General features: G+C 38.7%; 2 protein-coding genes across 7 annotated transcripts in view; both read right to left on the bottom strand.

The window, feature by feature from the left end:
* The window catches only part of EXOC2 (exocyst complex component 2), a 260,156-nt gene that overhangs the window by 33,508 nt on the left and 200,911 nt on the right, over window positions 1-25,737 (bottom strand). For 4 of the 6 annotated variants that reach the window (XM_036347812.1, XM_036347811.1, XM_036347813.1 and 1 more), the window contains one exon: window positions 9,780-9,921. In XM_036347812.1, the coding sequence (XP_036203705.1) occupies window positions 9,780-9,921 (142 nt within the window). Of the gene's footprint in view, window positions 1-1,114; window positions 1,273-8,543; window positions 8,827-9,779; window positions 9,922-25,737 lie in introns of those variants that run through there. The other 2 variants (XM_036347815.1, XM_036347816.1) reach the window with 2 other exon arrangements.
* LOC118675307 (ubiquitin-conjugating enzyme E2 variant 1-like) lies at window positions 19,246-19,866 on the bottom strand. Its single transcript, XM_036347820.1, has one exon. The coding sequence runs from the start codon at window positions 19,709-19,711 to the stop codon at window positions 19,271-19,273; it is 441 nt and encodes a 146-aa protein (XP_036203713.1). The 5' UTR covers window positions 19,712-19,866; the 3' UTR covers window positions 19,246-19,270.

Here is a 25,737-nt window from a genome sequence, read left to right as displayed (position 1 = left end):
TGATGTTTACCATGGTACACACACTTATGAAGTGTGTAAATGAGTTTTAGAAAAAGACTCTTAGGTCTATAATTAGACAAAATCAGGTAAGTCAGGAAAACAAACCCCTAATACTTTCCATAGAGCCAGAAACAGAAGTTCCACATACAGAACCTACGCACAGTTTTGTGTTTTTTTTTAATGCCTTACTAACCATAAGAGAATACTGTAGAGGGGATCTGACCTTCCACTACCAGGTTGGCAGGAACTGTAATGTTAAGGAATGGGCTTAGCTGGTTGCCTTTAACTGAAATGATGACATTGTTGGAATATATGTGATTGCTCTTAACACTACTTGTCCAGTAATAGAACAGACTTTTAGAAGAGATTTAATGAGAGTTAGAGAGATTACAAAATAGTCAGGGGTACATAGGGAGGATGGAGACAAAGTGTGAAAAAAATTTAATAGAAAGTTAAGAGAGAGGAAGTTTTTTCATTTTTCATATTATTTCCTTCCCTTTTGGTGGCCGATTCCAAGCCTGGCGCAAGCAGGCACACAGTGCACACAGAACACTTCAGCACACCTGAGAGAAGGGTCATATTACAGGCTGAGACTCCAGCAGCCAGGAACCATAGAACAAAATTCCCCCACCAGAGAGGGTAGAATGTGATCATTAAAAAATAACAACTGCTATAATGAATTGAAACTCATTATGTATGCTTAAATCATGAGTTAATGAAGATAATACAAAATAAGTATCTTGTTCCTCACCTTTAAAAAAATGAGGCAACCAACTCATTCTGAAAACTCCTAAGAATCAAGCATATATCCTGCCTTCTCTGTAGTAACCAAATAGTTGACAATTTAAAAAAATTTGTTTTTACTTAATGTTCCAGCTAACAATCATTAGTTTGCAATGCCTAAAAAGGAATAGATCATGGCAACAATTCCATATAGTACTATGACCATTGGATGAAAGGTTATGATAAACTTTAAAGGGTGAATCAAGCTGATACCATTTATATCCAATTTCAATCTTAACATCAAAAATGAGAGGCAGCCAAATATTATGTATCTCTGGTGGTAGTAAACAAAATTAAAACAAAATCAAACCCTAAAACTGATAAAGCTTCTTTATTAATCACACATTTATAGGAAACATAAGAGACAGAGGAACATGTTTAAATGACACCATGAAGAAGCAATCTGAAAAGTCCAGAAAGTGAGAATATCTACAGAACAAACAACCTGTTTAGTCAACAAATAAGCTGAGGGGGGTTGGGAGAGGGTTCCTAGAGAGAAAAATAATAATGAAAATAATAAGAGACATATCAAAAAAAGTAGCATGTAGACCTTGGTTAAATCCTAATTTGAATAAGCTATATAAAAAGCTTTTATGAGAATTTTGAACATTGATGGGCTATTTGATGAAATTAAGGAATTTTTTCCAGATCTGATAAAGGTATTGTGGTTATGTTTTTAAAAAATAAGCCCTTATCTGATCTGTGTAGGGATGAAATGATCTAATGTCTGGGATTTATTTCAAAACAATGTATCCCAGAGGTAGTGGGGAGGAGATGGGGCACAGATAAAACAAGATTGGTTATGAGCTCATAACTGCTGAAGCTGGCCAATAGGTCAATCAGGATTTGTTTACTGTTTTATTTTGATATGTCAAAAAATGTCCAAAATAAAAAAGTGTATAACTGACTTCAACTCTTTATTTGCACAACAATATGTTAGTTTACCAATGCCGAATAGTATAATTTACAGCTATCAGTTTAATCCATAATAAAATAAGTACTTTAACAGATAAGGCATGCACTGGAGAAAATATGTAGGCCACAGGTCATCTCAAAGTTAATAAATTTCACATTGAAAACCATTAGAGCCAAAAATCAACTTTACTGAAAAATGCTTGGCAGACAAAGAAATTATAACCAAATGTCCAAAGCACTGTACAATGGTTTTATAGCATTAATTCTAATAAATTAAACTGCTTATAAAAAAGGAGAAAATGTCTGGGGGGGGGAGTGAGATTAAATAAAACTGTGATTTTAAAAAAGATGACTATACTATTTTAGAAATTGTAAAATTGCTTTTCTCTTAAAAACATATCAAATACAAGTTCATTAAAATCTACTTCACAGTACTTTTTATTTTATTTATTTAATAAATTTTTCTATTTATTTATTTATTTTTTTAAGAGAGAGTATAAGGGAGGGGGAGAGACAGAGAGAAAGAAACATCTACGTGAGAGAGACACATCAACTGGTTGCCTCCCACACTCGCCCTGACCAGGACTGGGGATTGAGCCTGTAACTGAGATTTGTGTCCTTGACCGGAATTGAACCCACAACCCTTCAGTCTGTGGGCTGATGCTCTAATCACCATGCCAAACTGGCTAGGGCTTCACAAAAATTTTTAAATAAAATTAATAAATAGTCCAAGAAATTAATAAAAACTATTTTTTTCAGAATTCAGTGCAGGAAAAGATTATTGACTGAGACTTCTCTCTTTGGAGATGAAGTTCACTCATTTGGCATCTGTTTTGATCAAAAGCAGAAGTCACGCTACTCCATGACTAGAATGAAGAAAGCCTGTGGAAGATGGGAGATAGAGAAACAGCCACTTCACTGTTACCATTCATGTTCCAAATTCAGAGAACAGATGTTTAAATGTCCAAGAAATAGCACCAGGAATATGATATTCACAAAATTCTGCCAGACTCAGACAGTCTTCAGAATAATTTTGGAAAGTGAAATTACATTTATGAGATATTGGCATTATATTTATTCTATAATATTCTAATTATTTATAAACTAGAGGCCTAGTGCACAACATTTGTGCACTGGGGGCGGTCCCTCAGCCCGGCCTATATCCTCTCACAGTCCTCCGAAGGGTCTTTAGCGCTGCTGCGCTCGCTAGCCATGAGCCCACTGGAGAGCCCAGCTTTTGGCTAAGCAGCACTCCCCGTGAGAGCACAATGACCACCAGGGGGCAGCTCCTGTGTTGAGCGCATCATAGCGACTGGTCGTTCTGCCATTTGGTCGATTTGCATATTAGCCTTTTATTATATGGGATGGGTAATTCACATGTTATTTTTGGTAAGTGCTATCTTATATTTAATGGACCAAAGTTCTCTCCTTTGACATTAATAGATTAAAAAAAGATAATGCAACTTGATGTTCTGTTGAACAGATATTTTACTTTAAAAAAACAAACTGTAAATTGGTATTTTAGTTAATGTTTATTTTTCCTAATCATCTCTGGCAGGAGAAACTTATCTCAAAGTGTTTCTCATTAATCAATCAATGGGTTGAATAAATCTATTGCCAAAAGCCAGGCACCATTTAGAAGCTATGGACACAGAGAAACACTGTCAAAGGCCTGGAGAAAGAGAAGAGAGCTGATGGCATGCAGCCTCTAAGAGAGTAGCAGGGATGGGACTGGGAAGCAGGTGCAATCAGCCCTGGACAGGCCAAGGAAGGAACCGTGGGTATACATGCAGTTAAAAGTCACAGGCAAACTGAGAAGGAACCAGAAGTGAGGGAGGTACTGGCAGTTGTATTCCATCTAGCCAACCGGAAGTTGGCTAGAGAGTGAAAAACACTTCAGGGTGAATTTATTATTGTACAAAATGTCTTTATAACTAATCCGTAAACTGTTGGCAGAGATATTTCATTTGTAATAGGTATTAATATGTAGATTCTGAAATAATTCTTGCTTCTTTTATATTAATGAAATGCACAACTATTTTATTTGCTGAAATCAGTTCATATCTTTGCCTGCATACCTAGAGCTAGCTATATCTTGTATGTTTGTTTTTTAATAAAAGAACCCCTCCTCTGGTTTCTGTGAGTGGGGTTCTCCCTTTCTCTTCCCTCCTCCCCCAACACTCTTGGCTCCTTGTCTCACTTCCTACTCCTCTCCTACAGATGTGGAACCTCCCAGTGTGTGGAGCATGGACATTAATCCATCTTTTGGTTGGATTGAGTGAGTCTATTAAACTCCTAAGCATGGGAGTTTTGTCTCTTTCTTCCTCCCTTTTCAACCAGGAGCCATGTGAGGGAGTAACCCAGGAAGTTATATTTGCTCTGCAGTCTCAGCCTTTCCCTTTGGTGGATTGTTTCAAGGTGGAGGCTGGAGGCTAGGAAGTCCATCTGGTTCTTACATTTAAACTATATTCTTACGAGTTTCTTCATCTGCCAACCCTACTGTCTTATTCTTCAATTGGTTTGAAACGTGGGAGAGAAGAGAGCTGTTATTCCTTGATTCCCCATTCCCAAAAATTCAAACAGTGTTTTCCTGTCTTTCCTTCTGTTCAGGTTGAGATATTGGTGGGGTGAGAGTTCCTTTTTTTCATTCTTCTCTAATACCAAACATGACTACTAATCAATGAGGATGATCCACAAAGCAATATAGCAATATCTTTTCATAGACCCCGTATCAGAACTGATAATGACCTTAGTCAACTCCCCAAAAAATTTCAGAAAAAGATTTCCCAATGAGTAAAGTTTAACAACTGATGAGATGAATGTTTAAATAGGAGGTGCCAATTTAACAATATAAATGGCAAGCAACCCACCACTCCAGAGTTCTTCATGCAGAAATAAATTCAATAACTTACTGAAATACAACAATCTAGTTAAAAATCACAAAATAGTATTAGGAGAAAAGTGCTGGGAAAAAAAACACAACAACCCACATACAATAACCAATCAAAATACTCTTCACATGGCAGTGGAAATACATTTTCCTTAGGTAAATGCAAGAAAAGAAGGATAATTTAATAGAAAAAAATAGATGATCAGTCAAACAGTACAAAAGTTGTTTTTCATCCATAACTCAGTGGACTTTAATCAGCCAAGCAGATACATCTTTTAAAAATAAATGGATACCCTATATAATAAAGAGCTAATATGCTAATTAGACCAAACAGCAGAACAACCATCAGATGACTTTCCGGATGACTATCCAGACGACCTTCTGGACGAAGCCAGAGCTGCAAGGGGCTGTGTGGACTGAGCCCCTTGCATGAATTTCGTGCATCCCCACAGGCAGTAACCATTCTGGTTTCTGTCAGAGCCGATAAGTGAGCCTAGGCCTGAAGTTCACTTAAATGGAATCAACTCTTCCCACATGATGTCCTTTTGCATTTGGCTTCTTCACTTAAACATGATGTTTTGAGATCTATCCACATTGATATGAGCAATGTATGAGTTCCAGTTGCTCCATATCCTTGCCAACATGTAACAGTATTGTCAGTCTCTTTAATTTTAGCTATTGTACTAGGTTTGAAGTAGTATCTCATTATATTTATACTTGCATTCCCCAATGACAATGTTGTATGCCATTCATTTATTGGCCATTTATGTATCTTCTTTTGTGAAAGGATTGTTCATATATTTATACTAGAGGCCCCGTGCACAAAATTCGTGCGGGGGGGGGGGGGTGTTCCTCAGCCCGGCCTGCACCCTCTCCAATCTGGATCCCTCAGGGGATGTCTGACTGCTGGTTTAGGCCCAATCCAGGACCGCTGGCTCCTAACTACTCGCCTGTCTGCCTGATCGCCCCTAACCACCTCTGCCTGCCTGCCTGATCACCCCTAACTGCTCCCCTGCTGGCCTGATCACCCCTAATCGCCTCTGCCTCAGGCCTGCCCCCGGGACCCAGGATTCCTTCCTCTGGCCAGCTGCAGGTACCCGGGAACTGGGCTTCCCTTCCTCTGGCCGGCAGCAGGCACCTGGGCCAGCTGCAGCTACAGGGGACCATGGGTGGATGGCTTTGCCTGGGTAGGCCGCAGGCTCCCGGGACCATGAGTGGGCAGCTTCACCCGGCCACAGCCGCAGGCACCCGAGACCACGGGGCAGGCAGCTTTTCTCCCTCTCCCAGGCCGCAGCCACAGGCGCTGGTGCCCGGGACCGCGGGGCAGTTGGCTTTTCTCCCTCTCCTGGGCTGCAGGCCCTCAGCCCTTGCAGCCGCTTTGGCTTTGTCCAGATGGATGTCCAGAAGACATCTGGTCTAAATAGCATATTACCCTTCTATTAGTATAGATACTTATTCTAGTATATCTGTTGAAAAGACTTCCTTTCCCCATGGGAATGTCTTGGTGTCTTTGTCAAAAATCAACTATGCTTGTATGGGTCTATTTAATATTTTCTATTCTGTTTTATGGATCTATTTGTTTATCCTTATGCTAATACCATATTATCAATTATTCCAGTAGTTTTAAAGTCTTGAAGTCAATTAATGTATGACAACTTCCTATTCTTTAAGATTGTTTTAGATATATAAATTCCTTAAACCTTTCTAAACAGATTTTACAATCATCTTGCAATTTCTATAAAAAATCTTGTTGAGGTTTTAATTGGGAATGTACTGAATCTATGGACCAATTTGGGAGAAGTGATATTCTAGGAAGTTTCAATATTCTTAACAATATCAAGACTTTGAATAGAAAAACATGGCATATCCCCATTTAATTTTATTCAGCAGTAATTTCCAGTAAATAAGTCTTAAATGTCTCTTTATTCCTAATTGTGTATGTTTTAACGCAAATGAAATTCTTATGAGCTTATTTTCCAATTTTTGCTGTTGTATTATAAATATAATTGATTCTGAGAGTAATTTGGTAGATTCTTTACGACTGTCTACATAAATAATGTCTTGGAGTGAAAACACTTTTTTTGTATTATTTTCTCATGAATGAATGTTGAATTTTGTAAGGTGATGTCTCTGAACCTACTATGACTATAAGGTTGTTAATATAGTGATTGATTTTTCAAATGTTTCACTAACTGTGCATGCCTGAGATAAACCTTACTTGGTCATAATGTATATGGAGTACAGTACAGATAATATTGCTTTATTTGATTCACTAGGCTGTAATTTTCTCTCCTTGTAATGCCCTTGTCAGATTTTTGGTTTGGGGCTATGCAGGCTTTATAAAATGAGACTGAATGTGATTCTTTCTCCTATATTTTCTGATAGTTTGTGTAAAATTGGTATATATTCCTTAAATGCTTCATAAAATTTATGAGTAAAACTATCTGAACTTGGAGTGTCCTAAAAAAAAAAAAAAAAAAGGTTTTCTGATAAAATTTGTGTAAAACTGGTATTAATTTTCCTTAAATATTTCATAGAATTCACTAATAAAACTATCTGGACTTGGAGTTCTCTACAAAGAAAGGTTTTTTGTGTGAATTTAATTTAGTAAATTTTAGGGATTTTTCTCACATCCAACAAATGATTCTTTTAAAAGAAACTAGAAATCAAAAATAACGAAGTTTACCTTTTATATTTACCCATATATTCATAATTTCAGGTGATTTCATTTCTTCCTTTAGATGTAAGTTCCCCCTACTGTTACTTTCTTTGGCCAGCATTCCTTACAGCACAAGTCTGTGACTTTCTGCTGGAGTAGTAATCACCAGCTCCTGCAGACTAGAGGGAGCCCTAAGGTGATAGCTATTTACAGACAGATCTGGGCCAGTCCAGGTTCACCTCCTTCAAAGGTTGAAGCATTCCCTCCAGTTTCTGTTTACTTTCTAGGACTCTCTAGTACTTAAATTTTTAACTATGGAAGGGTTAGCCTGCCTGATACAGGTTCTTCCACCCTTTCTGGAGACCAGAATTCCTCTGAAGTTTCTATTTTTGATTCAGTGGTAGTACTAATTAACAAAGAATGCTAAATTCTGTCATTAATTTTAGAATATTCCATCACAGGCTTATACAAAAGCATCATAGAAACTCTGTAAGTATAATGTAAGTGTAAAATGGGGCTAGATAAGCTAACCTTACTAGATTTATCTTCATAAATTTGGCTACAGTTTTTACTCCTCCATTTTCAAATAACTAAAAAAATGTTAAACATTGTTAAAAAAAATCTTGCAATAACAAGAGACTTCCCTATGACTAACATTAAGATACTCTGGCTGTAATTATTCCAGCAATGCTAATTCCAAAAGCATATCAGGAAAAACAGTCAAATGACTTACTGAAATTTAGATTATCTGGTGTCATTTTTGAACTGTCAAATCAAGTGTGTGTCTATGAAGAAAATAAGTTAGTGTTAAATGCACCTTTTTTTTTCATTAGTATGATGACTCTATGGAATTGTATACATTGGAAATTATATATTCTTTTTTAAAAATGAGAGGATAATAAATGCATTTGTCTAGAAATATATAAATAATATCTGTGTGTGTGTGTATGTGTGTGTATCAATCTCAGGAATTATAAAGGAGTGTGTGTCCATCTCATCTACTGTAAAGGCTGCATAGTATTTAATAGATATATAATAATTTGTTTAACACATTAACTAATGAGCATTTAGGTAGTATTTTAGATTTTGTTTATATAAAACAATGCTTCAATAAACATCACTGCACATATTTCTTTGCTTACCTGTCTGATATTTTTCTTAAGATAAATTCTTAGAGTTTTTAAGTAAATTATATAAGCATATACATGCATGCACATATGTGTATGTATTTGTGTACAGTTGTGCCCATTTACACTCCTAGAAAGATGATGGGATAGTTTAGTTCCTGGTGCTTTTGCCAAAAAGCAGCTATTATCAAGTTTTTTAACATTTGCCAACTGGAGAGTTTTTAACAATGACAATATAATGCAATTTTAATTTGCGTTCTTGTTGTAGTGTGTTGGCCATTTTAGTTCTTTTGTGAAGTTCATGATTTGTAGTTTTTCTTCTACCAGGTTATCTGTCTTTTTCTTAGTAGGTTTTTAATGGAGGTTAATGGGCTCTTTGTCTACCCTAACAACATAGCGCTTTTAGGTAGGGCCTGCTGGATTTGAACTCCGAACCCCAGCACCACCACATCCTAGTTAGAGAAAGGGAGAAAGAAAGAGGGAGAGAGGGAAAAATCGATGGATTGCCTCCCGTATGTACCCTAACCAGGCACTGAACCCACCACCTTCTAGTGCATGGGACAATGCTCCAAACAACTAAGCCACACTGGCAAGGGAAACAATAGTTATTTTTAAAGTATATATGGTAAAGGGATGTGACTTTCATTTGATATAACAAAGACAATACTGAAACTGTGTCAGTTATTCTCTTGCAGTTCACTTTTCTTTGCTAATCTCACTCCTACACATTTTCCTTCTATCCTTCACCTTTTAGTACCAATAATTAGGTCTTATGTAGAAGTGCCCAGATTTCTTAACTAAATTTTTTGATGATGGTCACAAAGTCATTGCATAACTATTGAAGTCTATTATATCTATGTAATAAAGCAGTATCGTAAGAAGCAAGTATGCATTACTAAAAATGATCAAATAATATAAGGTTTAATTAATTATTCTCTGGAATTTAAAAATAAATAAGTCATTAAGTATTATTAACTAAAAAGTGTAATAAATTCCAAACTATCAAGAAATGGGTTTAAGCCAACGGTTCTCAACCTGTGGGTCGCGACCCCTTTGGCGGTCCAACGACCCTTTCACAGGGGTTGCCTAAGACCATCCTGCATATCAGATATTTACATTACGATTCATAACAGTAGCAACATTACAGTTATGAAGTAGCAACGAAAATAATTTTATGGTTGGGTCACAACATGAGGAACTGTATTTAAAGGGCCAGAAGGTTGAGAACCACTGGAGCTAATAAAAAGTTACAATCATACTATAATCCTTTAGTAAATATAAGAAATGTGAATTTTTAAAAAAAGCACTTTAAGCATATTTTAATTGATAAAGAGCATATCCATATTTATTACTCTAGATAGATTAGACTATTTTTAGAGAACTAGGATAACTTGAAACCATTTACCTGTTGGAGGCAGGCAGTCTTTCCAATCAAAATAGCCTGCATAAATTCCAGGTTCTAAGGAGCCAACAATGGGATCTGCTTTCAACTCAATGTAATTTTCAAACAGTCTTTGGTCTAATTCTTTCAATGAGGCCATGCTAACCTAAATAATAAAGAGTAATTATAAGTTGTCATTTGAGGGTGGAAAAAAAGGAAATAATGTAAATTTAAAATTACTTCAGCATATTTTAAAAGTACTTATCAATTTTCCTAAAAAAATCACATCTTTATTTTATTCATGTTCAGTAATAAAGATCACGCTTAGCACGACTATTCAATAAAATAAGAATGAATCCCCATGTGTGGACTACAGGTCTTTTACAGAATGTCCGGCCCACGTGTACTGGGAGTTGAGCAGGGCGAGGAGGTTAGTGAGCATCCGTCTAACCAGTCTATGCCAAGTCTCACGGGTACCCAAGAGGCCAAGCAGTTACAGTGGGTGCATGGAGCACTAAGGGTGGAAAGTGAGGAGTCTGGGCCTAGGTTCCTCTTCAGTGGACTGGCGGTCTAGCTGCTTCCACACCACTGACCCAGGAAACACAAGCGTCTCTCCAACAACACACCTGAACTTCAAGAAGTTAATGTTGAAAAACAAGCGCACACCTAGTGAGTCTTGCAGCTATAAATGAGAATATCTGCCAAGGAGGGAATTCAGCTGTAGGAGAGAAAAGCAACCACTTGAACTTAGAAAAATACTGAAAACCCTTAAGGAGGTTAAAGTATAATATAAAAAAGACTTCATGAAGATAAAATACATGATTTCATCAGCTAACAACTGACTATATTAATTGATGAAATTGCTGGTCACTACTAAGATTGAAATTAAGTGCAATTAAGTACTTCAAAGCATAGAGTAAAAATGTAAAGAGGTGGATATTATGAAGGAAGAGACTCAGAAGACAGATCCAAGAGCTCTAATATACAAAAAAAAAGAAAGAAAGAAAGAAAGAAAGAAAGAAAGAAAGAAAGAAAGAAAGAAGAGAAAAGAAAAGAATTAAGTAGAGAACTATGAGCAGTTAGAGAAGAGGTAATAAATATCTGAATAGGCTTGCTGACTTCCAGGCTAGACTGTAAAGACACAGCTAGGCAAATACTATTAAAAGTACCAATTTTCTAAAATAATAAGAGAAACTCTTTTAGGCTTCCAGATTAAAACAAATAATTTACCTATAAGAGAAAAAAATCAGTCTGTTATCGGCTTTTCTCAGATGCAATACTGGAACCTGAAATCACTGGAATAATATCTACAGGAATAAAAGAAATGCAACCCAAGAGTCCTATATTTAGCTAAGATATCATTAACAGAGTCCAAGAAACTTATTTTTGAATATGTGAAGATTCAAAGAATATATCACCCATGTAACCTAAGAAAGGGCTCTCTCCCAAAAGCAAATATATCAGACTGAGAAGGATGAACAATTGAGGAAAAGTAGTAGGGAATGAACCTTAAGCTCCCTTCCAGCCTCCTTCATCCCTCTTTTTCTCTAATATTTAGAAATATAAACTTAAATGATGATTGGAGATATTCTGGGAATGATACAAGTGCTAATTCTTGAAAGAGGAGAGGCATCCAAAAAGGAAATATTAATAAGAAGCGACAATGACAATGAAAATACAACATATCAAAATCTGTGTGACAGAGGTAAAGCAATGGGTTTTATTGCCAAAAACATCCCTCAGAAAGATTTAAAAGAAAATAACTCAAAATTAAAATTTTTATCTTTTACCTTCAATAGCTAGAAAGAGAAAATTGAACTCAAAAAAGTATAATAATTAAAGATAAGACCAGAAATCAATTAAATTTTTAAAAAGATTAATATGAGAAAACCAATAATGCCAAAAATAGGCTTTTGAAAGGGATATTATAGTTTTATGTAATCTGTCAACACAGAGGAAACTGACAAACTCCTGAAAAACACAATCTTCTAAAAATGGCACAAGTAGTCCTATATACTCTAATAGAGTCCATTATTTCAAACTAGAGGCCCAGTGCATGAAAATTCGTGCACTCCGGGGAGTCCCTCTCGCAGTCTGGGACCACTCAGGGGATGTTCACCTGCCAGCTTAGGCCCACTCCCTGGAGGATGGGGACTAAGCTGGCAGTCAGATATCCCTCTGGCAGCCCGGGAGCCCTTGGGGGATGTCTGACTGATGGCTTAGGTCTGTTCCCCGCAGGGAGCAGAACTAAACTGTCAGCTGGACATCTTTAGAGCTGCCGAGGAGGCGGGAGAGGTTTCCGCCACCACCGCGGTGCTAGCAGCCATCAGCCCGGCTTGTGGCTGAGCAGAGGTCCCCCTGTGGGAGCGCACTGACCAGCAGGGGGCAGCTCCTGCATTGAGTGTCTGCCTTCTGGTGGTCAGTGCACATCATAGAAACTGGTCGTTCCAGGTCGTTCCACCCTTAGGGTCAATTTGCATATTACCCTTTTATTATATAGGATGCTCTCATATGAGGAGAACTTCAGGACCAGATGTTTCACTGGTTAATTCTACCAAGCATTTAAGGAAGAAATTATCACATGCAAACCACTACAGACCAGACCCTGAGAATGTTTCCTATTTTTTTTGATGAGGCTAGCAAAACCATGATATAAAAAACTGTCAAGAATACTGTAAGCGAGGAAAACCAAGATGGCGGCATAGGTAAACACCGGAAATTGCTGCCTCCCACAACAAATTCAAAAATACAACTAAAAGACAAAACCGACATCATCCAGAACCACAGGAAGGCTGGCTGAGTGGAAATTCTACAACTAGAAGAAAAGAGAAAAGCACACTGAGACTCAGAGGAGGTGCGGAAGTGCAGAGGTACAGAGGCGCATGCAGCAAGGGCTGGCAACTGAGGATGCGGCTGTTCTTTTTGAATCGGGAGGGAGTCACAAGCCCCCGACAGCTCTGAACTCCAGTTCCGGGTGAGTCTCTGGGGATCCAGACTAATACAGGTAGAAACTGGACTGTCTGGCAGCGGGCAGAACTCGGAATTCAAGGGTGGCTTTCTCTCAAAGGTGCATGCAGCGATTACCAGGACACTGAGACACGGGGCCCTTTAGGGCAGGGCTGAGGATCAGCCATAGCTGCTTGCTACACCCTGTTGATTCCCTGAGACCCCGCCCCACCCAAGCTGCAGCACAGGCTTTTGCATATGAATGCCCTGGCCCTTTGTAATCTGAAAATTACCTAACAAACTGCAGCTGGGCCAGACAGATCCAGAACTTCCAAGAGAAGGCTCAAGGCCGCACAGCAGCTTGCATTGCTTCACAGCTGGGCCTCATTTGGGCACCTCCAAACCCCAAACAAGGAAGGGGAATCTGCAGATCTCTTCATAGCTCCTGCTGGGTAGCCTCAGGCAGAGGCTAAATTAGCACCTCCTTAGATACAAGAGCCAGCGAACCCAGTGGTCAGAGTGGGACCATCCAATTACAACTCCTCAGATCCATAAGGGACACACTCAGGCAGCAGACTCAGTGAGCACCAAAGCCCCACTGAAGCATGTCTTGCCTCATAAGGGTGTCTTCAGCACAGAAGTTCTCCCACTGTAGACACAGCTGACACTCACAGCCAATTGGCCTGGAGGTCAATTCTTCCCAGTGATACCTACAACAATCAAGGCTTAACTACAACAAGACTGTGCACAAAGCCCACAAAGGGGTGTACCAAGAGTGTCCACCTCAGGTAATTGGGGAGGCTGAGCCACTGGGCCCTATAGGACACCTAGCACACAAAGCCACTCTACCAACACAGGGAAGCATAAAGAATGCGGAGACAAAGAAACAAGTCACAAATGACAAAAATGGAGGAAAGCAAACGACTGGATATAGAATTCAAAACAACACTTTTAAGGTTTTTCAAGAACTTTCTAGAAACTGCCAATAAATTTAGTAAGACCCTCAAAACGACTGGTGAGACCGCTGATAAATGTAGTGAGACCCTCAAGAAATCTAGTGTGACCCTCGAGGTTATGAAAAAGGACCAACTAGAAATTAAGCATACACTGACTGAAATAAAGGATATTATGCAGAGTTCCAACAGCAGACTAGAGGATTGCAAGAATCAAGTCAAAGATTTGAAATACGAAGAAGCAAAAAAACACCCAAGCGGAAAAGCAAAATGAAAAAAGAATCCAAAAATACGAAGATAGTGTAAGGAGCCTCTGGGACAGCTTCAAGCGTACCAACATCAGAATTATAGGGGTGCCAGAAGAAGAGAGAGCGAAAGATACTGAAAACCTATTTGAAGAAATAATGACAGAAAACTTCCCCTACCTGGTGAAAGAAATAGACTTACAAGTCCAGGAAGCACAGAGAACCCCAAACAAAAGGAATCCAAAGAGGACCACACCAAGACACATCATAATTAAAATGCCAAGAGCAAAAGATAAAGAGAGAATCTTAAAAGCAGCAAGAGAAAGACAGTCAGTTACCTACAAGGGAGTCCCCATACGACTGTCAGCTGATTTCTCAACAGAAACTTTGTAGGCCAGAGGGAGTGGCAAGAAATATTCAAAGTGATGAATGCCAAGAACCTACAACCAAGATTACTTTATCCAGCAAAGCTATCATTCAAAACTGAAGGTCAGATAAAGAGCTTCATAGATAAGGAAAAGCTAAAGGAGTTCATTACCACCAAACCAGTATTATATGAAATGCTGAAAGGTATCCTTTAAGAAGAGGAAGAAGAAGAAGAAAAAGGGAAAGATACAAATTATGAACAACAAAATACACATCTATCAACAAGTGAATCTAAAAATCAAGTGAATAAATAATCTGATGAACCGAATAAACTGGTGATTATAATAGAATCAGGGGCATAGAAAGGGAGTGGACTGACTATTCCTGGGGGGTGGGGGAGGGGTGTGGGGGATGCGGGAAGAGACTGGACAAAAATCGTGCACCTATGGATGAGGACAGTGGGGGGGGGCAGGTGAGGGCCGAGGGTAGGGGGGGGAACTGGGTGGAGGGGAGCTATGGGGGGAAAAAAAGAGGAACAACTGTAATAATCTGAACAATAAAGATTTAATTAAAAAAAAGAATACTGTAAGCAAAGAAAATTACAGACCAATAGGCCTCATGAACAAAGACATAAACATCCTAACAAAATGTTGGAAAATTGAATCTATAAATAAATAAAAAGGATACATCATAGAGAAGTGGTATTATTTTAACAGGTGAAAAAAAAAGGACTTGATAAATGCCCCTTCTCCCACTTATATAAAAGATTATAATGGAGGTACTAGTCTATGCAACACAGTAAGAAAAACTATCAGAAAAGAAGTTGAACTGTCTTTTCAAGACATACTATAAACCTATTATAATATATGCATAATTAACATAATGATAATGAACAAAATGCAATACTTAGTAAAAGATAAATCATAGACCAGAATATAACAACTAAAACCACAAAGCCCCTGGGAAAAAAATATTCAAGACATTGAGGCCGATAAGGATTTTGACAGGATATGAAAGGCATTAAACATTTAAAAAACTGACCAACTGGATCTCATCAAAATTAAAAATTTCTACTCAGAAGATACCATTATAAGAACAGAATAGCAAGCTACAGGCTGGGAGAAAAAATAGACACCTGACAAAGAATTTATTTACAGAATTCTAAAAATCACTCATAGAAAGGTGAACAACCCAATTAAAAAAATGAGTAGGCAAAAGAAGGTATCTAAAAATGGATATCTGGATATATAAGATGCTTAAAATCATTACTTTTATAAGGGACAGTCAATGAAAGCAATGAGACTGACTAACATCAGAAAGGTAACGCTGTCGGTGAATATGTGGAGCACCTGAAGACTCATAGATTGCTGGCTGAGTGTAAAATAAGAACCCACTTTGGAAAACAATTCTGTTTCTAATCAACTTATTCCCTGACTAGCAATCCCACTTCTAGGTATATAAAGAACCTCCCTTATCTGCAGGGATACATTTCAGGACTCCCCATGGATGCCAGAAACCCTGGATATCAAACCCTATTCACAATATTTTTTTCTATAAATATATACATATGATAAAGTTTAACTTGTAAACTGGGAACAGTAAGAGATGAACAACAATAGCTAATAACAAAATAGAACAATTATAACAATATACAGTACTGTAATTAAAGTTATGTGAGTGTGATCTGGTCTCTCTTTCTCACAAAATATCTAATTGTACTACATGGACAGTATGGTTACTCTGGACAAAGGGATCATTCACATCCCAGGGAGGGATGGAACAGGACAGAAAGAGATTTCATTATGCTGCTCAAAACAGTACGCAATTTAAAACATGAATTGTTGGCCTGGCTGATGTTTCTAAGTGGTTAAAACATTGGCGCACTCTCCAAAGGGTTTTGGTTCAATTCCCAGTCAAGGGCATGTACCTGGGTTGCAAGTTCAATAATCCCCAGCCCAGATAGGGGCACATGGGAGAGGCAACCAATCCATATGTCTCTCTCTCATTAATGTTTCTCTCTCTTTCCTTCCCTTTCTCTCTCCCTCTCCCTCCCTTCAACTCTCTCTAAAAATCAATGGAAAAAATATCCTAGGGTGAGGATTAACAAACAAAAAAAATAAAAAATAACTAATAAATACATAAGTAAATAAATAAAACATGAATTGTTTATCTGGAATTCTCCATTTAATATTTTCATTCCATGCTTGTTCATAGGACTAAAACTATGGAAAGTGAAACTGCAGTTGAATGGGGAATTACTGTATCCACAATAAGAGAGTACAAATGTTCACAAAAAGATTTTTTTTTTTTTTGATTTTTGTTGTGTTGTTTTTATTTTTATTTTTTTATTATTATTAGTTAAGGTTTTTATAGCAATGTTCACACCACCTACATTCATTAAACCTACAATTCCAACAATCCAATGTCCAGTATTATGAGAATGATGAACAAAATTTGGTTATACAAACTCAGCAATAAAATAAATTACTGAGACACACAACTTCAGTGAATCTCAGAAAGTATTAAGTTGGAACAAAAGCAGCCAGACACAAAAGGCGACATACAAACTGTATAGATGCATTTTATATTCAGCTGAAGAACTGGCCAAAAAAAAAATCTATGCCCTCAGAAATCAGAATAGTGGTGAGATAGTCCTATTGACTGGAATGGGGCATGAGGGAAATTTTTATCTCTTGATCTGGGTGGTGGATACTCAGAGGTATATACGTGTAAAAAGTCACCAATCTATACACTGGAGATTTGCCTGTTTTACTCTATATAAATTATACTTCAATATTTGTAAAAAATGTTTGAAAAGAAATGGATGAGTAGACAGATACCAGACAAATAAAACAGAGAGTGGAGTGACAGCATAATTTGTGACAAGGCAGGAATAAGGTCAACAATTTTGTTGTGAGAATATAAAAAGATAATTTATAAAACTTGTGTAGCACATTTAAAGTACATAATAAATGTTAGCAGCAATCTATTATTATTATTATTATTATTATTATTATCATCATTATTATTATTTCAAGTGCCTTGTTTTCACTAATACCCTGTTCAAACCAGCTATGAACACAGATATTAACTAAGTGTGCTTGACCCAACTTGAAATGCAAAGGTAAGGACCGTCCATTATTAAAGCATCTCCAGACAGTGACGGATGGAAGCAAAATGAAAAAATCCTGTCAAGGAAATCACTGTCTAACAGAAAAGAAAGACAAACATTCATAAAACTACATGTTAAAAATATGGCTATTAGAGATACATACAGAGAGTGTAAGGGGCACTACTAAGAGGACTGTAAAGGCTTCACAGGGAAGGTGACGCCTGAGAGCACGCTATCTGTGTAGGCCAGATGACTGTAACCAAAACAGGGCAATTATCTAAAGAAAAAAAGGAGGGGTGCTAATTCAATAATTATGTACTCAGAAACAGCTGTACTCACTAAATTCCCACATATTAAAACTGGGCAGCACCTTCTAAAGTACTTCAAACAGTTGGCAATAACTTAGAGAAATACAGACTATATTAGAAGGCCATATTTCAGGTGTGGGAACAAGTAATACTGTAATAACTGACTCCAATAACTTCTTTAGCAGAACATCTGTCAAGGTACTCTTCTACCACGTGCCCGACCTGTACTGAGCAGCTGCTCACAGTGGACAGGTCCTGGAAAGCAAACATCTGCCAAGTAGATGTCATACTTCCTCCATTTCTACACAGTTGTCTTCAACTCAAAATAGTTAACACAGTAAAATCATTATTTTGATTTATTTCAATAGTCCAAACTTACATTTTTTAATTTACTATTTCAAAAAAATTTTTGTAAAAATGCTTTTTAAAATAAAATATGTTTCTGAGAAAGGAAAAATAGATAACAAAACTGTTTATTTGTTTTCAAAGATGAGTACATTTAACTGAGCCATCTCTATAGAAATAAACTAACTCATCAAACTCTAACCAGAACTTCCATCTAAGTGAATTTGAATTACTAGGTTTAATCAAATTAATCTATTTTTAATTCATTGCAAGAGGCAGATGCAAACTGACATTCCTTTATGTTATTGAACCATAACTTATCAAATTTGGACAAACTAAATACCAAGTAAATAATTAACTTAAAAAATAAACTCTTAATCCTGAATAGAGGTGGCACTATTAAAACAACAACAAAAGAGAAAACTGGATAAAACAGAATATATTCTTACTCTGAAACAAAATAACAGGCGATGTTTCTATGACTTGTTAGTAAACACCATCATTTCTCACTTCCTTTACCTTCTACTGAGATTCTAACCTGGTGACTTACTATTAATCTTTATCATCATTCCCAAAACTTTTTTCTGTGAATTTTTTATAATCAAGCTAACTACCTTATATCCCATTAATTAGACTTTACTGATTGCTCCAATCTTCTCCTTTTAAGGAAGGGATAAAGAGATAGTCTTTTTTCTTTTACTATACACTGTATTTTACTTGGCCACTTACACAGAACAATCTGAAGGACACTGGAAAGAACTTTACTGCCATACCACTATCTCCCATACCAGCGATTTTCCATCTTTTCCATCTCATGGAACAGATAAACTAACTGCTAAAATCCTGAGGCACAACCAAAAAAAATATATTTTTTGCCGAACTAACAAAAAAATAGATATAATTTTGATTCAGTCACACTGAACGGCTATTGTGTTGCCTCTTGTAATTTTTTTATTTGACAATCTAAGGCAGTGGTTCTCAACCTTCCTAATGCCGCTACCCTTTATTTTTATTTTATTTTTCTACTTGACAGGATGACTTATTATAGCACAACTTATATATTTCAAACGGATAACAAATTAGTATCACTTACAGTATCTTAAGATAAACTGCCTTTGAACAGGAGCTTCCTTTCCAGTACTCTGATGTCTACAAGACATATCTAGAAAGGTTACTACTGTGGAAAATGAAGACTGCTTAAATCGAATGGGGGAGGGGTGGGCCTGTGGTTTTCTTTTGATTAGTTGCTGTAACACTGCCCTTCAGGTGGCTGAGGGAGTGATATATTATCACTAGTCAGCATTAGGTGCCAAAGCTCGTGCAGGACATGTTTGATACTATATGCACGATTCCATTTCTCTAGCACTAATACAACCTTTGGGTCCACCACTCCATTAGAACTATTAACTCCATTCATATTAATTTTTGTTACAAATCCTACAACGGGGGGTACTTCAGGGTATTTAGGTCCACATTCTATTTTAAGGCTGTGCATTCGGTTTTCATAAACTGTTCTTGGAGGCCCTATTATTATCCCTGCCCATCTTGTAAGTGTCATGTCTTCGTCATCTTCTACACCCCAACTAATTGTGCCATCCCCTCCATTTTGGCCTTCTTCCAGTTCTTCCAACAGTTTAAAATGGCAAGGGACTTTTACTCCCGAGCCCATGCTGGCTGCCATCTTGCATCGCTGTCACTCGAAGGCCGGCCTTCACTTGAAGTTTGACCGTTCTGTGGGTTGGATGTTTTTCTGGGCTCAAATCAAGGTACTGGCAGGGCTGTGATGTTTTCTGAAAGTTCTGAAGGCGAGACTATAACGGTTTGAGCTCCTCTTTGTTTCGGTTGTCTCTGCCCCGACCCTTTAATATAGTTCGTCATGTTGTGGTGACCCCCAACCATAAAGTTATTTTCGTTGCTACTTCATAACTGTAATTTTGCTACTGTTATGAATCGTAATGTAAATATCTGATATGCAGGATGTATTTAGGCGACCCCTGTGAGAGGGTCGTTCGACCCCCAAAGGGGTCGCAACCCACAGGTTGAGAACCGCTGATCTAAGGGACAAGAGGTCAGAGCCTCTGACTACTCTGGTACTGCATATTTTAAAAATTCTGTGGCACACTAGTTAAAAATCACTGTGCTACACTGATGTTTGAAATTATACCCTTCCAGAGTAAGTCAATAATTTTCTATTACTTAGCAATAAAAATGAAAAAGAGTTTCTGAAAATGAAAAACTGAAATATCAAAAGACAGTAAGTTTCAGCAAGCTTAGACATAATTGAGGAGAAATGAACAAGAAAGAGAGAACTTTAGAAATGATTCCTAATCATTTCATAGAATTAAAGATGAGGGGAAATACATAAAATAAAAATATGAGAGATGGAGAATAAAGCAAGAGATCTAATACATATCCAATAGGAGATCTTGAAGGAGAAAAGAGTTAATAGAGAAAATATTAAGAGGTAATGGCTGAGAATTTATCAGAATTGATTAAAGGTATAAATCAGAGTCAAGGGAAAAACGGCAAAAAAGTAATACTCATATCAAGAGATACATTATGGTGACTTCAGAATGTTGGAGACAAAGAAAATATCTAAAAAGTAGCCAAAGAAAAATTTTCATACATGCTTTCTAGTCATCAACAGATTAAAGACCAAAATACTGTAAACAAAGGAAAGGAATGGATACAGAAGATTCAACACAATTCACAAACTTGACTTCATGGACATATATGGAATGTGGCATTCAAAATTGAAGGACATAATCTTTTCAAGAAGTTAGAATATCTAAGAAAGCTCACCATGTATCCTGCAAAGCAAGTTTCAACAAAGTTATTACAAACCTATTTTCTGACCTCAGAACCATTGTTAGAAATCTGTAATAAAGAAAACTAACTCCCAATATGGAAAACATTGCTCTCCCAATTTGAAAATTTAAAATCACATATGTTGTGTATAAAAACACAACTCATGAAATTAAAATTAGAAAATACAAAACTGAAAAATTAAAATACCATATGTTAACATGTAGAACTTATCTAGAGAGATAAAGGGAAATTCATAGTCTTAAATGTTAGTATTAAAAACTCAGAAAGGTATGGAATTAATGAGTTATTAAAAAACACATAATTAAGCTAAGCACCAAAATTACTGCAACAGAAAAAAAAAAAAAATATATATATATATATATATATATAGAGAGAGAGAGAGAGAGAGAGAGAGAGAGAGAGAGAGAGAACAGTAAAACTAAGAGTTGGTTCTTGAAAAGATTCTGACAAGAGCGATCAAGAAAAGACTGAAAATATTAAGCAAGCAAGCAAGTATAAATGTGGGTCAGAACTTCAAATGCAGTGAGATTGAAATAATATGAAACTATTATAAAAAATACTAGTATTAGGCCTAATTTGAAAATGTAGGCAAAATGGATGAAATCTAATACACATACAGTTGATTATAAAGAAGAAAGAAGAAGACACACTCTAGCTCACTTTATAAATTAGTATAACCCACATACAGCAACAAGAATAGCAAAAACAATATTGAGTAGAAAAAGAAAGTATAGAAAAATACATACCAGATGATCCCATTTACGCTCTTTAAAAGTAAAAAAACAGGTAATATGGAACAAAGTACAGTTTAAAAACTGCAAAGTGCAACAGAGTCCATAGGGAAAGGAGGGTGATGCAAACAAATGAGCAGGCATGAAGGGGTCTGAAATGACGCTTCATTTCTTCAGCTTGGTGGTGGGTGCACATGTTCATTTTATTATTCTTATATCTACATAAGATCCATTCTTTTGTAAAGATAAAATATTTAATAAAAATTCTTGAATTTTATAATCTAAAAAAGGAATATATCCTAAGAAACCCAAGACAGCAATCAGAAAGAATATATGCACTCCTATGTTTATAATAGCATTTATTTACAATAGCTAAGATTTGGAAACAGCCCAAGTGCCCATCAGCAGAGGAGTGGATTAAAGAGCTGTGATACATTTACCCAATGGAATACTATGTGGCAGTAAAAAAGAAGGACCTCTTACCCTTTGCAACAGCATAGATGGACCTGAAGAGTATTATGCTAAATGAAATAAGCCAGTCAGAGAAAGATAAGATCACATGATCTTAGTCATATGTGGAATCTAATGAATAAAATAGATCCAGAGACATAGAAGCATGGAACAGACTGACGAATTTCAGAGGGAAGGCAGGGATGGTTGGGGAGAGATTATCCAGGGAATTTATATGCATACTAGAGGCCCAATGCACAAAAATTCATGCAAGAGTAGGCCTTCCTTCCCCCAGCTGGCGGCACCAGCTTTCCTCCTGCACCCAGGCCCCGGGCTGCTTCCCTTCAGCAGCCGCCACCGGGCACCCGGGACCTGGGCTTCAGTCTGGCCATGGCTTCGTCCAGAAGGACATTCGGTCTAATTAGCATTTTACCCTTTTATTATTATAAACTAGAGGCCCAATGTACAAAGATTCATGCAAGAGTGGGCCTTCCTGCCCTAATCGGTTTGGCTCAGTGGATAGAGCGTCGGCCTGCAGACTGAAGGGTCCCAGATTCGATTACAGTTAAGGACATGTACCTTAGTTGTGGACACATCCCCAGTAGGGGGTATGCAGGAGGCAGTTGATCGATGCTTCTCTCTCATCGATGTTTCTAACTCTCTATTCCTCTCCTTTCCTCTTTGTAAAAAATCAATACAATATAAAAAAAAAAAGAAAAAGAAAAAAAAGAATGGGCCTTCCTTCCCCTGGCTGCCGACACCGCCATCGCTCCAGCCCAGAGCCACCTTTCCACCTTCCCACACTGCCCAGAGGCCCAGAGTGGCTGGGGCGGTGCATAATGCCTGTGTCATAGCCATGGCGATGATGCAAGCATCGCCCGCCTCCCTTCCCCTGGCCACGAAGTGCCTGTGTATGCAAATTAACCCACCAGCTTTGTTGGGTTAATTTGCATACTCACTCCTGATTGGCTGGTGGGCGTTATGAAGATATGATCAATTTGCATCTTTCTCTTTTATTAGTGTAGACTAGAGACCTGGTGCACAAAAATTTGTGCACTCGGGGGGAAGGGGGAATCCCTCAGCCTGGCCTTGCCCTCTCGCAGTCTGGGACCCCTTGGGAGATAACGCCCTGCTGGCTTAGGCCTGCTCCCGGGTGGCAGAGGGCAGGCCCAATCCCTAGGTGCAGCCCCTGGTCGTGCTCAGAGCAGGGCCGATTGGGGAGTTGGGGCGCTGCCCCCTGTCATGCACAGAGTAGGGCAGATTGGGAGGTTGTGATGCCACCCTCAGTCACGCTCAGGGTAGGGCCGATTGGGGGGTTGGGGCATCGCCCCCTGTCACACTCAAGGCAGGGTCGAAGGGGAGGTTGCGGCGCCACCCCCGTCACACACAGAGCAGGGTCGATCAGGGGGTTGAGGAGCTCCCCCCGTCACGCACAGAGCAGGGCCCATCAGGGGGTTGAGGAGCTCCCCCCCCCCGTCACAGAGTAGGGCCGATAGGGGAGTTGGGGCACCGCCCCCTGTCACACACAGAGCAGGGCGGATCAGGGGGTTGGGGCGCCGCCCTCTATCACCCACAGAGCAGGGCCGATCAGGGGGTTGGGGTGCCGCCACTGTCACACTCAGGGCAGGCCCGACGGGGAAGTTATGGCTTTACCCCATCACACACAGAGCAGGGCCCGTGTGGGGGGGGGGGGGTTGGGGCGCCGCCCTCTATCACCCACAGAGCAGGGCCGATCAGGGGGTTGGGGCGTCGCCACTCTCACACTCAGGGCAGGGCTGATGGGGAGGTTATGGCTCTACCCCGTCACACACAGAGCAGGGCCCGTCGGAGGGCGGGGGGGTTGGGGCGCTGCACCCTGTCACACACAGAGCTGCTGGGCGATCAGGGGGTTGGGGAGCTCCCCCGTATCAGGCACAGAGCAGGGCTGATCAGGAGGTTGGGGCACCTTCCCCTGTCATGAACAGAGCAGGGCGGATAGGGAGATTGTGGCCCGCCCCCTGTCACACACAGAGCCGCAGGGCGATCAGGGGGTTTAGGCGCTTCCCCCTGTCACGCTGATCCCGGTGCCAGGAGGCCTCTCGGCTCCACTGATCCCGGTGCTGGGAGGCATATTACTCTTTTACTATATAGGATAGAGGCCTGGTGCATGGGTGGGGCTGGCTTTTTTGCCCTAAAGGGTGTCCTGGATCAGGGTGGGGGTCCCCACTGAGGTGCCTGGCCAGCCTGGGTGAGGAGCTGAGGGCTGAAGCTCCCAACTGCTCCTTTTTTTCTTTTTTTTTTTTATTCTGGGCCAGCTTTAGCTCTGGATCCAGCTCTGAGTCCTCTGCTGCTGAAAGCAGGTATCTGGTTTGTTTGGGTTCTATAATCGAAACAATGTATAACTCCAGCTCTGAGATCCCAGCTCGCTGAAAGCAGGTTTCTGGGGTTTTGTTTAGCTTCTATATTTGTTACAATGTTTCAAACTGCAGGCTCAGAGGCTGGCAAGGCAGGCAGGGAACGTTGGTTTCCTCTGTCACTGAAGCAAGCAAGCCTCATGTTAGCTTCAAGCTGCATGGCTGCCGGCCGCCATCTTGGCTGACAGTTAATTTGCATATTGCCCTGATTAGCCAATGGGAAGGGTAGCGGTCGTACGCTAATTACCATGTTTCTCTTTTATTAGATAGGATATGCACAGCCCATGGACACAGACAATAGTGTGGTAAAGACCTGGGAGGGGTGGGTGTGAGGTGGAGAGGGTTAATGGTGAAGAAAAGGGGGACTACTTTCAACAATACAGATAAATTTAATAGAAAGTATACCAATATTAAACTAATCATAATGTCATGTGTTAAAATGCTATTCCAGGGGTGTGAATAGAACATCATCAGAAGACGATTTGATTCATTTTGTACCTTGGAAAAACAGATAAGAAGAGGTCATAAGAGGCTCTTTACAGGATGAGACTTTGTATCTGAGTGGGGCTTTGAAGGATCAAGATTTTGTCATGTCAAGACTGAGGAAAAGGCATTCCTGATAGATAGTAAAACAAACTATACGTAAGTGTTCTTAAAATAGAGCCTGGTAAGCTAATGTTCATTAAATTAATGAGAAGACATATTGCACGAAATGATCAAGGAAAGATGAGTGACTAGATGAAAGGGGATTGGAGTAGGGGTGATGAATGCCATGAGAGAAAGATTAAAACAGTTCAAACATCAACCTATCTATGTTTCTCTTCTGTTTAAACTCAATCCTTTTCCACTACTGTGCTATTGTAGGAGCCTCCCTCCCAAATTCTTAGCTTAATCTCTAAATTCTATCTGTGGTGTTTTCAGGATGGGGCTTTCAGAAATACAGATCTGATTATATTGTTCTCCTTCCCACATTTCAGTGCTCTTCATGGCATTCATCTCCCAATTTATAATTCCTGTCCATAAGATCTTAAACTCCCAAAAGGATTAATTTGCAAGTAATTTATTTTATTAAAATAGCTTCTAAACAAAATTTAGCTAATTTATATTATTAAGAGATGGGGGAAATAAATAAAGTGAGGTCACAAGCCATAATCATTCACTTCTGTGAATTCAAAAGGTTTGATGCAAAATTTAAGGATTATATACCGTTAAGCTAAACATACTTAAATACATAAAATATAGCACATTCGGTTCAAGGGACACAAAATCTTTAAAATTGATTGCTGTTGGTATAGAATCTTCCC

The sequence above is a fragment of the Myotis myotis genome, unplaced genomic scaffold (assembly GCF_014108235.1).
Source record: "Myotis myotis isolate mMyoMyo1 unplaced genomic scaffold, mMyoMyo1.p scaffold_m19_p_2, whole genome shotgun sequence".
NCBI lineage: Eukaryota > Metazoa > Chordata > Mammalia > Chiroptera > Vespertilionidae > Myotis > Myotis myotis.
Note: the sequence above shows the minus strand (reverse complement) of the source record. Positions and strands in the feature narration are given on the sequence as shown.

Coding starts and splice junctions, on each gene's coding strand:
- LOC118675307 (XM_036347820.1), bottom strand. CDS start 19,711: ATGGCAGCCAGCATGGGCTCGGGAGTAAAAGTCCCTTGCCATTTTAAA.